General features: G+C 39.9%; 1 protein-coding gene across 1 annotated transcript in view; it reads right to left on the reverse strand.

The window, feature by feature from the left end:
* Positions 1-1,141: 1,141 nt before the first annotated feature.
* Positions 1,142-16,429, reverse strand: part of LOC135480406 (carboxyl-terminal PDZ ligand of neuronal nitric oxide synthase protein-like) — a 95,295-nt gene continuing 80,007 nt past the window's right edge. The window contains 9 exon segments of the mRNA XM_064760237.1: positions 1,142-1,870; positions 1,873-2,040; positions 2,042-2,096; positions 2,163-2,218; positions 3,219-3,371; positions 5,065-5,276; positions 5,563-5,570; positions 7,087-7,225; positions 10,733-10,877. Coding sequence (XP_064616307.1) covers positions 1,142-1,870; positions 1,873-2,040; positions 2,042-2,096; positions 2,163-2,218; positions 3,219-3,371; positions 5,065-5,276; positions 5,563-5,570; positions 7,087-7,225; positions 10,733-10,877 — 1,665 coding nt within the window.

Below are 16,429 nucleotides of genomic sequence, written 5' to 3' on the forward strand. Positions count from 1 at the left end.
GCAAATGTGGAAGTAACCGTTTGCACTTAACCGCTGGTTAAATTGTATGCCATTTATTAAAAATACTAATAAAAATGTATTGTCTTGAAATGTATTTATAAAAAATATTAAGAAATAGGAAAAACAAAAAAAAACAAAACATGGGTACATTTTAACAACATGCAGCTGTGTATGACTGTATAATAATAAAAAAAAAAAAACACATGAAAAGACATACCAAGTTGTAAAATTTCACATACTTGTAATTCACATGTAGGAATAAGTATGACTGTAACGAAACATTGCATGCAGGCACATACTCCTTGTAAGGAGCAGTAACTGTAAGATGAACATGCAAGCACTTGGTACAACTATACTGGGGGGCAGGGGTGGGGTGCAGGGGTGAGAGGGGGTGGGGTGTGTTTTGAGTCGAGGGTCGTGCCTTACTCTATTAACACATTTAACCATGGTGACAAGTTGAGCTTACCAGACAATTCACAGCTGACGGGATCAAAGTTTCCTCCTGCTACATAAACTGTTTATATGCATATAATGGATGCTGTGTACAAAATTGTGAAAACTGATATCTTTATATTTGTTGGAAAATGTCACAATGATTAAAATACACAGTAGAATATATAACCATGGCAACACTTACAATGAAATGTTAGAATTTATCATGACGTTATACAAAAGTACTCATGATTTCGAACATTATTATCACAATTTTCTTAGTTTTAGATCTCACTCATATATGTTGTTGGAAAACTTTTGGAAATGTGGACTTTACAACGAACCTGCCATTTCCATTTATCATCTAAGCTGAAATAAATGGTCAACCATTTCCATAGGGTGTTGTTCCCCCTTGCATGAGCTCTCCTGTTTGGAGTTGTACCTGGTTCCATTTAGGTGACTAGCCTATATACCCAACACACAGCAGGTGTATTTTACAAAGAAAATCCAAATCACACACATATTATCTTGAGCCGTCTTCCATGTGCTGCCATTGTTTAACAATTTTCAACCCACACAAATTTCAAAAAATCTTGAAAAAATACCGGTACATGTATATACAAACACTCCCTACTGCATCCCATACCAAAAATATTTCTGGCCTTCTATTCTTCTCTATAGCTTTGTTCAGTTACTGAGTGCATCAAACTCATCGAAAGTCATTGAATCTAATCGGCGAGGCCAAAGGATGCCAACGGTACCCCAAATCCTCAGAGTTTTCGGTATTTTCGTCGTCTGACGGACTCGTAATATGTAATCTAGTTTCCATAACGTTTTTCACTGAATTTTTACCCGGCTGCACGCTTAAATCGTTTACCTGCATTGCATCTCTCTTTTGCGCTAAACTAGGATTTTGTTCTCGCAAGATGTTCAAGCTCTGGTTCTGAGCACGGACCATTTCTCTGCCATGTGCAAACTCACGACACAAAACTGACCCACGAAACCGGGGGTGGAGTTCCGAATGGACGCTGAAACTCGTGCTTTCCTGCGTAGGTGGAATAGTAATCACTGTCACTTGCAATGTTTCGCGTTTTGCATCATGGATGCCAGTCTTTTCATTGCTGTTGCTAAGGTTCATATGAACTGGACGAACAGAACGCTTGATTTTTGGAGGAGGTTCAATTTTCGGTGTCCGGTTATGAATGTTAAGATCAATTCTGTTCCCACTGGCATCTTGGGGCGGCAATGGAGTAATGATTTTAACTTTATCTTCTTTCCCGCCTTGTGCATTCAAAGGTGTGTTATAATTGGCCAAGTCGTTATTATTGCTTGATGCTGATTGGTCCAGAATAAGAGAAAGGATTATAGGTGCTGCTCGGCAAGCCAGCAGGCGTCCCGAACTGAGAGCTATGCAGTCGTCTCCCTTGAGCCTGAGGTGTATGAAAAACCATTCAGCGAACACTCTGCTGATGACAGCACCTTACTGGACACTTGACTCGTTCCACTACCATTGTTCACAGTCGTCGAATGCCAGGAAAGGTTTTCATTTTGTGCCAGGTTACATGACAGACTGTCACTGGACATTTCCTTGTGGCCGCTATCTGGGGAGGTCAGTGTCCAGATCTGTCTTTGTGTTCTCAAAACATGGCGCTGTCCGGAATATTCTGCAAGTAGGACATGTCCAGTTCTTGGAACTCTGGGAGAAGTAGGACATGTCCAGTTCTTGGAACTCTGGGAGATACACGGGGCCTGACTGAGGTGTGGTGGGATCAGGTAAAACTGGGATCTGACAAAAGAAAGGAAAGTACGGATAAGATGCATTCATTCACCTTGAGTGGAGGCCGAAAGAGATGCAGTGCATACGTCTCACTAATTCCTTGATTGTGTTAATATCCTGAACATCCTTGTCAAGCACAAGCTTTGATTGTTTTTTCAAACACTTGCACATTTGTGGCCTGTGAGTTTCACAAAGTGGCGTACAGCATTTTTAATCGTACATTGGTCATAATTTGTCGTAAGTTACAATCACTGTACAATTGTCGTATGTGTGCAATTATCATAAATGTACGGGCACTTTTGTGAAACTGGTCTTTGTACTTTCTTGGGAGGAGGAAACCACAGTGCATAGAGTAAACCACCTACCTCGGGCAAGCTACTGACAAACTTTTTCAAAATGTGACATAAAATGTATGTGTTATGTTTTGTGCGAGGCAAGTGTTCATCAGCAAACTACATGTAGGACAACACAATGGTCCAAAACTGTGGAAGAAAGGGACTTAAAAAGAGTCAAAATCTCCAAATGCCTTCTGTAAAAAGTTTGATTTGACCATGCTTGAAAAACAAAATGTAAATGCCTAAAAACCCATTTTCAATATATAAAGTTAATATCTTGATTGTAATCTGTCCTTTGCTGATTGTATTTTTGTATTGCTTTGTATAGCATAATTACTGAATCTATGGCTACTTTTGATAACGGATGACTTTGTGGTTGTCACACAGTATCTGGTGGCAGTAACATTGTTAATATTTACTAATATTCACTCTCCAAGAGTCGGACTGTACATGCATCTTGCTTGCATGGCCTTGCTGGAAGGAGTTTTTTTTATATCATGTATGATCCCTGGTGGTAACTTTGGGCTACTTTGACACAAAAACCAATGTATTTTCTTGTAACTTTTTTTCGGAGGAAATAACACTGTCCATGCTACACTGCTACACCAGTAGCTGATTCATCTCAAAAGTTGTAAAATATTATTTATGAGGTCTATGAATGTGGGCCATTTTACCTTATGACTCACCTGCGGCGGAGTCTGGAAGAGAACATCAGAGGATGAGGAAATGCCATTGACTTTCATCTCTAACTCCTGGATGCGAGTAATGAGTGTAGAGACGTGGTCCAGAAGGTCACGGTTGTGCAACAACAACTGATGCGCGCGTGCCTGCGGAGAGGAAAATACAGGAGTAGGTTTGATCCACTTATCTATTTGATTGGTGTTTTACTCAAGAATATTTGATTTGATTTGATTGGTGTTTTACGCCATACTCAAGAATATTTCAATTATACGACGGCGGCCAGCATTATGGTGGGAGGAAACCGGGTAGAGCCCGGGAGAAACCCACGACCATCCGCAGGTTGCTGGCAGACCTTCCCACTTACGGCCGGACAGGAAACCAGCATGAGCTGGACTTGAACTCACAGCGACCGCATTGGTGAGAGACTCCTGGGTCATTACGCTGCACTAGTGCACTAACCGACTGAGCCATGGAGGCCCCACACTCAAGAATATTAAACTTATACGAAACTGGCCACTACTCAGGTGAGAGGGAATTGAGCATAGCCCAAGGGCATAAAGGGGAAACCCACGACCACCCACAATACAGTGACTACGTTTTACAACACATGATTACATGTACTGTGGTGGTCAGGTGTATAGGTGCAGGAAAGTGAGAAGACCCCCCCCACCTTCCAAAAACAAAGAGCGAACAAGTTTTGACTTACTTGCAAATATTACATTGTGCTGCTGAAACTTACTTTTTCATATACAATCTTGAACAAACATCTTTCTAAGATTACAGATTTCTCACAATCCATCAAAAATAGGCAAGAATGAAATTTTAGCTCAACACAGTAAAACTGGCTGTGTGGAATCAAAACTGGCCGCGTGGAATCAAAACTGGCCGTGTGGAACGTGTGGAATCAAAACTGGCCCGTGTGGAACGTGTGGAATCAAAACTGGCCGTGTGAAATCAAAACTGGTTGTGTGGAATCAAAACTGGCCGCGTGGAATCAAACTGGCCGTGTGGAATCAAAACTGGCCGTGTGGCCGTGTGAAATCAAAACTGGCCGTGTGGAATCAAAACTGGCTGTGTGGAATCAAAACTGGCCGTGTGGAATCAAAACTGGCTGTGTGGTAACAAAACTGGCCGTGTGGAATCAAAACTGGCTGTGTGGAATCAAAACTGGCCGTGTGGAATCAAAACTGGCCGCGTGGAATCAAAACTGGCTGTGTGGAATCAAAACTGGCCGCGTGGAATCAAAACTGGCTGTGTGGAATCAAAACTGGCCGTGTGGAATCAAAACTGGCTGTGTGGAATCAAAACCTGAGAGCTATCATTATATCTACCCTAATTCCTCAGCCTTTGCACATGAAAGAGCAACTTTTACTGCAATTCATCCTCATTTTTAATTTGATCCTGGAGACAAACTACATTGGTTGGGTTGGCCAATTTCAGGGTTTAACAAAAAGTATAATCAGTTTGCACAGAGGAATGCCTTCAGAACACGCCTGAACAAACACCTTGTGAACATGGGAAAAGGCTGAAGAATCACAGCAGTAATAACATTTAGTCGCAACTTTCACATGAACGCAGCAGTGCATCAGGCAATTTACAAGATGCTGGAAAACAAATTTCTTCCAGAGAATGACAGCATAAATATACTTAACAGAAGTTCCTGCTGGTTCTGTATATATACATGAAGGGTGTTTCTAGATCACTTGAGATGGTTCTCAATTTCATGGCTTTTCCATGAAGACTCAACAACAACAAAAAACCCCTCTAGTTTTCCAAGACGTGGAAAAGTTACATGTTTTTCACGGCCCTGTATGAAGCATACCTTCTCATCAATCTCACCTGTGCTTCAATCCTCGCTGCTGTCTCGGCTGCCAACTGATCCTTCAACAGGTGAACCTGAGCAATAGCCACTTGTGTCTGCTGTTGTTGTTGTTCTAACTGTTGCCGTAGTAACTGCATTTGGTGATGAGAACTGAGGGTAGCTCCGGATTGGGTGCGTAGTCGCCTAGCAATACAGGTGACCCCAAGGGAGAAGTTATTGTCTCTCCTCCCTACAAACACAAAATAGCAAACTAAGTTAGTCATAATGTTTTTCTTTATAACTGTATAAAGTGGCCTTTTTTGTCAAATACCCATTAGCTTAAACCTTTTTACCTAAGACACATAAGCCTTTCAAACCCTATAATTTGGAGGTTGACATTAACCTAACTTTAAATTATGGCAGACACATGTATAAAGTACATCTAATACTTTGCACTTCTCAGGTGACATATTTCTGATGGATTCATTCACCTTATAGAGCCACTTAAGAATTTTTGGTGAAGTTTCATTTCTCACCAGGACAGCTGCAGTGTTGGCATCAAAAACTCTTTCAAAGGCCTGTATGTTCCTCTGAAAGTCAATTTTTACATACCAAACTTAAAGTTGAAAGACAGCACCTGACTAATGTTTATGTCCACTGAAAGACTACCATTCAAAGTATCTTAAATCAGATTCAAAATATTTTTGTTTCAACCCAATATAAGTTTAGTGAAACTTCGTCTTGTCACAGCTTCAGCGAGTCTCCATTATTGACAGTAAGGCAATGTCATGTTTACTCTAGTTCCCTAGCGTCCAAGGTATCTACCATATAACAGTCTAAGCTGTAGCCTATGGCAAATTGAAGTTGTGGACTTTGGTGATGAAGACCAAAGTGATAAATAGCTTTCTCAGAACTTAGACATATTGGAAGGATATTTCTTCCACTGCTTGAGCTGTTCATACAGTAGGCCTGCTACATCAAGGATACAGTTTACCCCCTGGAGGGTTGTGCTGGTACCGGTAATTCTGACCCGTATTAAATATTGACAAAATTACAATAATATTGTTGTACAACTGGATTCTGACACAACTGGAACTAAATCTAAGCACCATTGAGGCTGATATTGGCACTTGACTGTCACTGGATTTTATGCTTCACTTTTGTAATAGTGGCTTCTAAAATAATAGCAGTGCTGACCTAGTTATCACAGATGTCAGAGAAAGAACCTCGGCTTAAACACGGGTGTTGCAATAATTTTACTGTATTTATAAAAGAAACAGAAAAAAGCATGCTTTGTATGCGAGAAAGACAAAACAAGCAAAATTTAAATTCTTCAGTTCTAATAAATTCAGAGAAAAAAAATATGTCATAAGATTTAATTAATTTTAATTAATGACAAAAATGTATTTGTATAATTTGAACAGTGCACCTAAGTAGGCCTAAGGTCTACTGGGGAGATGGATGCAGTTTGAGCTGAGAAGGTATCCTGCTGTCTGACATAATTTGTGATACCGTCCGTAGAGTATTACACTGGCGACTTGTAAGTCAACTGATTTGACATCTGTGGTGGTTCGAAAATCATTCTGAGATTTTCAATCAAAGGCTGAAAAACATCTTTCAAAAGTGCAATGGACATTTATGATCTGATTAATGGCTTTCTTCGAAACTATTAAACCAGAACATTTCTCTAACCTTTATTTCTATGACCTTTGCTCAAACAGTTTTGATAATGACCACGTTTCATTTTTCAAACTGATGAGCCAAGGTTCATTACGAGAACGGGACATTAATGGCAAACACTTAATTTCAACACCTGTTTACTGGGTGTGAAATTTGCAATTAGAGAAACTATTTGCAGGTTTAATTTGATGCTATTGCCAGAGAAAGTGCAAAAAACAGGAACATTTCATCAGTGCTAATGGCTGTGTCAAATTTGCTTGGCAAGTGGCCAAAACCAGGAAAGCAGTACAGCACATATAGCCAAAGCAGAATTGTGTTTTTCTCCTTTAATTGTCTTTCTTTTTTTTTAAAGTGAATGATCATGACTGGGATTGCTTTACCGGAGCTTTCGCTCCATGGACTGGAGCAGTTGTTGAGCTTGTTTCAATGCTAATTCAGTGGGTGGTATACTGGATTTCTGGCTGGCAGGACTTCCAACAGAGTTCTCCCCCTTGCTATCCTTCTCTGAAACTTCTTTACCTGCAAGAAAAATTAAAGTGTAAAAAAAAAAAAAAGAAATAAAACAAAGATAAAATGAAAGACATTCAAGTAAGCTGTGACAGGGTAAAAAAAGAAAGTCTTAAAACAAAATTGAAACATTCTGACAAATAAATTAATGCCGGTAAGGAGGTTAAGGTTGCCAAACTTGAACACATGGAGTTGCATTATTTTCATTTGTGCTGAAAACCACATATACATCAAAAGCTACAGGTTGTTTTGAAACTCTGACAGTTTTTGTTCCATTTCCACTCAGTACACCAGAGATAAGAACAAAACATTTCACAATGAAGCTAAAGCTGTAGTTTGTGATGGTACATACGATATTTATCAATCGTTGATTATACCTTATATATTTATTTATTTATTTGAGTGATGTTTTATGGCGTACTTAGAATATTTCCATTCTGCAATGGAGGATGGCGTTATGGTGAAGAATACCAGGCAGAGCCCGGGGGAAACCTACAACCATCAGCAGATGCGGACAGACCTTCTCACATATGGCCGGAGAGGAAGCCAGTATGAGCTGGACCTGAACTCACAGCGACCGCATTGGTATAGATTCCTGGGTCATTACGCTGCACTAGAGCGCTAACCAACTGAGCCATGGAGGCCCCGTGGGCAGAGAGTAAGACTTGAACTAACAGCAAACGCAATGGTGAGAGGCTCCTGGGGTCATTGCTATTAAAAATGTTGTCAAGAAATTTTGCTAACAATCAAAAAAAGAATCAAAAAACAAAAACAACATTCCAAAACATTTCTTATTTTCAGCATATGCATTTCTTTGAGTAAGGTACTAATAAGGTCAGTTGTACTACATAATGGTACACAAGAGTAGAAATGTAGTAGCCAACTGGTGCTTGTACTCCACCAAACTTTGGCCTGGAAGATAACAAAGTCAATATTTTTAACTCCAAGGCTCCTTTCCCTGTCAGCCTGCCAAACAAAAGACCCACCCTTATAGTCCCTGGCCACAGTTTCTGCTCTTGCACAGGTGGTTTTGCTGGTTAGCGAGACATCTGGATTTACGATCGCACGCCCTTCAAACAGTGAGATTTCTGCCGAGCCTGTTTGACAGTGTCAACCATGACAACGGGTCTTACAAGAATTCTATGTTTATTTCTTACTCAAACCTTAAGTGGGATGCGGAGTAGGTTTTACACAAACTGGCACCATTAGACACATTCGCTGAAATATGCTAAAGCCACCAAGCTAGTTTTGTTCAGATGCTTCTTGGAATACCCTCACCTGTTCACTTTCCCACCATTGGCGCAAGAATGCAATTTTCTTTAATTAGAGGTAAGCTGCCATATGGTAAAAAACCCATTAAAAAATGCACAGGTATGCAAAGCTGTAATTATACCCTGTCACTGATAATAGCATTTTTTCATGTGAGTGAGACTTGGGGTTTCTGCTGTACATTTTCTGTTGTGGTTTTTCGGTACATGTACACTGATACCTCAACTTTTTTAGCACATGAAAGAAAAACCTTCAGTGCAATTTATGCACAATATCAATTTGAGCTTGGGTGGTAAGTAAGTGCTTGAGGTTTAATATCGTACTTATCGTACTTTTATCTAGTGCCGCTTCACTGACACGACTTTACCAAAGGCAAGTAAGCCGCTCGACCTGAACCATTATACTGATATGGGTTAACCAGATATTGCACTGTCCCCTTCACGCTGAACGCCAAGCGAGGAAGTTAGAACTTCCTCTTTTAAGGTCTTAGGTGTCACCCAACCCAGGACTAATTTGAATTTGGAGACAAAACTACATTTGTTGGATTGGCCAGTTTCAGGGCAGTAAGTCTGAGATGCTTTCATTATTGCCTCACAGAAAACTGAATCAAAAGGTCATCAATTTAGACAATCATTAAAAACACATTTGTCGGACACTAAAAATGGACAGTCAAGTATTTGTATTTTTATAAGAATTTTGATAGAACTGTTTTCTTAAAATTATTCCCACAATTTCATTAAAATCACTGCCTTGGTCAAATTTCCGATCCATCTACCTCAGACAGTTTGGGTTATGCCTGACAAATTTCCTACCCGCCTATCCTACTTTTTCAGACAGTTTAGGTTAGGCCTGACAAATTTCCTACCCGCCTATCCTACTTTTTCAGACAGTTTAGGTTATGCCTGACAAATTTCCTACCCACCTATCCTACTTTTTCAGACAGTCTGGGTTATGCCTGACAAATTTCCTACTCACCTATCCTACTTTTTCAGACAGTTTGGGTTTTGCCTGACAAATTTCCTACCCACCTATCCTACTTTTTCAGACAGTTTGGGTTAGGCCTGACAAATTTCCTACTCACCTATCCTACTTTTTCAGACAGTTTGGGTTAGGCCTGACAAATTTCCTACCCGCCTATCCTACTTTTTCAGACAGTTTGGGTTATGCCTGACAAATTTCCTACTCACCTATCCTACTTTTTCAGACAGTTTGGGTTATGCCTGACAAATTTCCTACCCGCCTATCCTACTTTTTCAGACAGTTTGGGTTTTGCCTGACAAATTTCCTACCCACCTATCCTACTTTTTCAGACAGTTTGGGTTATGCCTGACAAATTTCCTACCCACCTATCCCACTTTTTCAGACAGTTTGGGTTATGCCTGACAAATTTCCTACCCGCCTATCGCACCTTTTCAGACAGTTTGGGTTATGCCTGACAAATTTCCTACCCACCTATCCTACTTTTTCAGACAGTTTGGGTTTTGCCTGACAAATTTCCTACCCACCTATCCTACTTTTTCAGACAGGTTGGGTTATGCCTGACAAATTTCCTACCCACCTATCCTACCTTTTCAGACAGTTTGGGTTTTGCCTGACAAATTTCCTACTCACCTATCCTACTTTTTAAGACAGTTTGGGTTATGCCTGACAAATTTCCTACCCGCCTATCCTACTTTTTCAGACAGTTTGGGTTATGCCTGACAAATTTCCTACCCACCTATCCTACTTTTTCAGACAGTTTGGGTTATGCCTGACAAATTTCTTACCCGCCTATCCTACTTTTTCAGACAGTTTGGGTTATGCCTGACAAATTTCCTACTCACCTATCCTACTTTTTCAGACAGTTTGGGTTTTGCCTGATAAATTTCCTACCCACCTATCCTACTTTTTCAGACAGTTTGGGTTATGCCTGACAAATTTCCTACTCACCTATCCTACTTTTCAGACAGTTTGGGTTATGCCTGACAAATTTCCTACCCGCCTATCCTACTTTTTCAGACAGTTTAGGTTATGCCTGACAAATTTCCAATCCATCTATCCTATTTTTTCAGAAAGTTTGGGTTTTGCCTGACAAATTTCCAATCCATCTATCTTATTTTTTCAGAAAGTTTGGGTTTTGCCTGACAATTTTTTTTTGAAGGATGGCCCTATTGGATTTGTTAATTGGGCTTTTAGCTGACATAAATATTTCACTCCTGCATGGGTATTCTACTTCTATACAACAGATACGAAATATGCAAATGAGCTTACTCTTGGTTTTCTGGTCAGTCTCATCTGATTGGTCGCTGCCGTCATCATCCGCGTTTTCGCTGCTGTTCACAGCGTTTTGAACGCTCAGCTTGTGACAAACCTCGAAAGCCTGTCCTATGGTTCTGACGATCCTCATTGCCTGATTCTACAAGTGTAGAAGATACATTCCCATGAGAAGTACGAAATACAAATGACAAGTAGCTATGCACCAGGAGTAACGAGGCATCAAGGGTAGAGAAATACAGGTATGCAGGAGGACTTATGTAACCGTTGTTTTGCGCCGTGCTCAAGAATATTTCTCTTTTAATATACAATGGGGGTCAGCATTATGGTAGGAGGAAGCCGTGCAGGGTCCATGCGGGAGAAAACCTACAACCATCTGCAGGTTTAGTAATAACGAAATATACACGATGAGTACAGAAAACACATCAGGAGTAGACAAAATGACCTCAAAGTACATGTACATGAAGAGTACAGAAAACACATCAGGAGTAGACAAAATGAATTCAAAGTACATGTACATGAAACGAATGCAAAATAAACCAGATAAGTGCATGGATCATTTCTGTAATACGCAGTTTCAACCAAACTTGCCTTTAAATTCAGCTCATAGCTACAATGAAATGAGTGAGTGAGTGAGTGCTTGGGGTTTAATGTCGTACTCAACAATGTTTGAGTCATATGACGACGAAGGAATCCTTAGGGTGTATGTAATGTGCCTCCTTGTCGCAGGACAGATTTCCACTGCTCCATACTGAAATGAATTGTACCCAGATGACCTACAAAATATAGGACTCCACAACAGTCAAAGATTCTTGACGTATTTGTGTGAGAGGCTAACAGATAGCAAAATCTGCCTCTTGAGCATAGCTAACTTTGGTCCATTCTTTGCAGCAAGAAGAAAATAATGGTTGACTCCATATTCAGATCAGTGATGGAGTTCGAAGAAAGCCAGTCATTCAGTTACTTCAGTGGTCTTTTGTTGGCCATTTCTGCGCCTGGAAATTGACTAAACATCATTTGGGCCCGGAAAGAAAGGCCCCTGGGTGCCTCGGAATACTTATCAGTGCCAAGATCTCCCAGGCAGTAGCTGAGGAGATGCCTAAGACAACATGGCTATACTTGACACAGAGTCAGGCTGTCTGCTCGCTGGCATTCTCGTCCAAAGGAAACTTTCTGCGGACAAAGAAACTCTGAATTTCAAGGAGAAAGTGCGTATGAATAATGAATCATCTACGTGACAAACGGCGCTTGGAAAGTTCTGTGAAAAAACAAAGTTTGCACAGATTTGATGAAGACGGCTGTTGTTAGGGAAATTGAAAAGGTCAGACTTTCTTGGCAGGCCAAGTGAGTGAGAACGAAATCTTAATCCTCTTTGACTGGTGGACAAGACTCGTCAAAGTGACACGGGGATAGCTTATCACCTCCATGCCACGCTAATGCTGGAATCATGTTCATAAAGAGACCCCTGTCTGGAGTATAAAGGAATTCAATATGTCTCGCAGACATTGGGACAAACATGCAGACTCACTACTCTGTTATTTGCTAAACTATAAAGGATGCAACCTTCAACCACTCTGCTACTAGATGTTGCCAAAGTTCTGAAGAAAATTTGTAAACTGTCAGGAGAGTAAGATATATGTCTTACTTACTCTAGGGAGCAACCAGTTTGTTCACTTAACCTACTACATCAAGTTCATCTAGTATTGCTTCTTAGCTCAGTATAGATTTTGCACATGAAAGGCCACAAATTATTAAACACTGTAAAGACGAAATCTTAACTCCAAAGTGCATACCTTATTTCACCTTTTAGTTTAGCCTGTAAAAATGCCCTTTCAGAAGCACGCAAAACCATAAAATGATACTTAAGATGAAAAAAACATAAATTTTACTAAAAAGAAACCATATTTATGCCGTTATGTGCTTCTTAAAGTTCACTTTTACATTCTAAACTTTAGGTGAAATACAGTAATTTAAGTTCTAAAAAACTGTAAATGATGACGTAAGTTGGCTAAACCAATCAGAATCAAGCCAAATGTGTCACCTGTGAAAAAGCAAAATTTGAGGCGAAAAAAGGTCATAATTGTTTCTTTTTCTTTTACATTTTCTGTTGCCTGTCCTGAACGTTAAGCGACAATAAGCAGTCAACACTGATCATGGATATATGCCTTTTAACAGACATTCGTATTGCAGCTGTCAACCAAGACGGAATCATGCAAAGAGAAGCAGTCAACAGTTGCCAATGATGTTGGAAAGATCATTTGTGCAGTCCTTGAACATCTCTTAATTACCTTCCACCAATATGGTGAGCCATGTTTATGTTTATCACTCAGCTTGCCAAAGGTCACTGGTTTATTCCAGTTTCCTATACCCATGAAACTCACCTTTATTGAAAAGATGAAAAATTTTTGAGTACGGATGTTACAAACAATACTTTCTTCTTGATTTGTACAATATACACACAATTGTAATCTTGTTGAAAGATCAAACATAGCTAAATTTACACTGATAATGTACATGATGTGCTAAAACTTGGTATGGCATGATGAATTGGATTTATTTATTTGATTAGTATTTTATGCTGTACTCAAGAATATTTCACTTATACATCGGCTGCCAGCATTATGGTGGGTGGAAACCGGACAGACCCTGGGGAAAACCCACGAACATCCGCAGGTTGCTGACAGACCTTCCCACATACGGCCGGAGAGGAAACCAGCATGAGCTGGACTTGAACTCAAAGTGACCGCATTGGTGAGAGGCACGTGGGTCATAAGGCTGTGCTAGCCTTAAGTGTACGGGCTCTTGACTTAAGGATTGGAGAGAACACATACAGTAAATTTCATGCTAGGCTTACAACTGCACCTTTTTTTTAACCCATGGCTGGCATATTCAAAATTTCCCTACAAAATATAGGAGTCCAAGCATTTCACTGCGGAGTTATGTTGCAACAACTTTTCACAAATGCATTAAGTCATTAACCTTGAAACTTTGTGAAAGTTAAGAAAGAAATCAATCTGCAAATTTAGGTAATGACTTAAGCAGCCAGGCTCCCACGGCAGGTAGAAGAAAAAGCATCTTGTTTTCTGTTTGCTATTGATAGCCATCAAACATGAGAGCGGGTTTCGGTGATCACTGTCAGAAAACTTTACAGAAACGCGGCTTGAAGAGTCTTCAGGGAGTCCCGCCAATGAGAGCCTGCACGTTATGGGGTTCAGGCTCCCCCCAAGACAGACAAGGCAGATATACAGTCCATCACTGAGGGACTACTTCTCCTCTCTGACAGTAATTCTGTTTATTTTGTCCTGAAAAGACCTTTGGCTTGTTTTAAGCATGGAGTTGTTTTTGCAGCCCTTGTTTAAAGAGCAGCTTCCATTGTTTTAACCACCCATGAGGCAGACCGGAGAATGATGGGGGGATTTTTACAGGTGATCATACTAGAGATACCATGTTCAACAGCTTGTTACAATGTGTCAAATTTCTGAAATATTCTTCTGAAAGATTCATAAGTCAAAATCAAACAGGCATCATTCTGAAAGCTTGCCAATGAAGAGAGAGCTCAATTCATTTTCCATTAGTGAAGTTGGCAGTAGCTGTAAAACAACCATCTTAAGGATTCCTGAATGACTCATAACAACATGTGAAAGACTTTTTTTAAACTGAGCCAAAAGTTAAGTCAGACTTAAATCTTAAGACAAGTCTTGTTCTAATAAAAAAATCCCAGGGTTCATGGTCCAGACTATAGTCAATTCAAGGCTTAACTGCTAATCTAACAACCAGGCCTACAAGCCTAAAACACTAATTACCTCCCAACTACTGTCATTCTTAAACCTTTTCGCATGTTTGCGAGGTGTTTATTCTGTGTCAGCTTTTAAAAAAAAAGTAACATTATACTCTTTGTGAAGCGCTGAATCTGGCCAATCCAACCAATGTAATTTTCTCCCCAAAATCAAATTAACTCTGTGTGGAAATTGCACTGATCACACACAAAAAATGACACACACCCCATTTCTGTATGTCATAAAATCACACACACACACACCATTCCCATGTCATAAAATCACACACATCCCATTTCTATATGTTATAAAATCACACACACACCATTTCCATATGTCATAAAATCACACACATCCAATTTCCATATGTCATAAAATCACACACACCCCATTTCCACATGTCATAAAATAACACACACCCCATTTTCATGTCATAAAATCACATCATTCCCAAGTCATAAAATCACACACATCCCATTACTATATGCTATAAAATCACACACATCCCATTTCCATGTCATAAAATCCCTCACACACCACTCCCATGTCATAAAACCACACACATCCCATTCCCATATGTCATAAAACCACACACATCCCATTCCCATATGTCATAAAACCACACACATCCCATTCCCATGTCATAAAATCACACACATCCCATTACTATATGCTATAAAATCACACACATCCCATTTCCATGTCATAAAATCCCTCACACACCACTCCCATGTCATAAAACCACACACATCCCATTCCCATATGTCATAAAACCACACACATCCCAATCCCATATGTCATAAAATCACACACATCTAATTTCCATATGTCATAAAATCACACACGTCTAATTTCCATATGTCATAAAATCACACACATCCCGTTCCCATACATGTCCATGTATGTCATACAATCCAGAAACCTTAAAACAGGGGAAATAATTCCCTGTCCCGAAGAAATAATCATTATTGTTAATAAAATCAGTTTACTCAATTATTTTATGAAAAAAAAAAAAATTGCACAAGGTTACCCTTTTAAAAAGAAAAAACGTGATGGTCCCAATTTTAGGCAACATGACTGTTTAATACAAATATGGGTGTGCTTTTACACAAGCAGACCCAATACTTTTCCATCACTAGACTTTGTGCGTAGCACTATACATGTATATCCACATACATACACATATACGAAAGTACAGATCAATCTATGCCTGAAGCAATAAGGGAGCCAAGTCAGACAGCAGAAATACAATTATTTCCCGTGAAATATTTCCAATTGAATTGCCTGAATGTAGCCTATGGCAGATATACGAGTCGCTTCAAAAGGGAAGTAACCCCTGTGTACCCTAACCTCACTGTTAATCAAATCAGGGCTGTCCAAAACATCAAAATCAGGTGACGAGGAGAAGGAAATTTCAACGAAAGATGTCAAAGTGATTGACCCGAGTCACCAGGTGGCACAGCAAAAAGTGTGTAAACCATAACTCAATCATTGGGCGATTTCCACTCTGGCAATAAAGGCAAGATTGTACTGGGTTTCTGGAAGGTTGGCACGTGGCCATTTTGTCAGGGCTATAATATTAACCTCAGATCCTTTAACTCTGTAATCTTGACAGTGAAGTTGGTACAGCTGCGGAACTTGGGATGAAATTAACAACGGCAATTACACAGAGATGGGTGATATGTTTATATTAATGCCAGAAGCAAGCACATGTAGTTTCCTTAAGGTTTATGCAATGTTTCCTCTAGGCAATTTTCTCCATGCTATGTGATGTTTTCTCCATCCTATACAACATTTCCTCCAAGCTCTACAACGTTTCCTCCAGGCTGTACAACGTTTTCTACATGTTAAACAACGCTTCCTCCATGCTATACAAAGTTTCCTCCTCGCTATACGTTTCCTCCAGGCTGTACAATGT

This window comes from Liolophura sinensis, chromosome 13 (assembly GCF_032854445.1).
Source record: "Liolophura sinensis isolate JHLJ2023 chromosome 13, CUHK_Ljap_v2, whole genome shotgun sequence".
Lineage (NCBI taxonomy): Eukaryota > Metazoa > Mollusca > Polyplacophora > Chitonida > Chitonidae > Liolophura > Liolophura sinensis.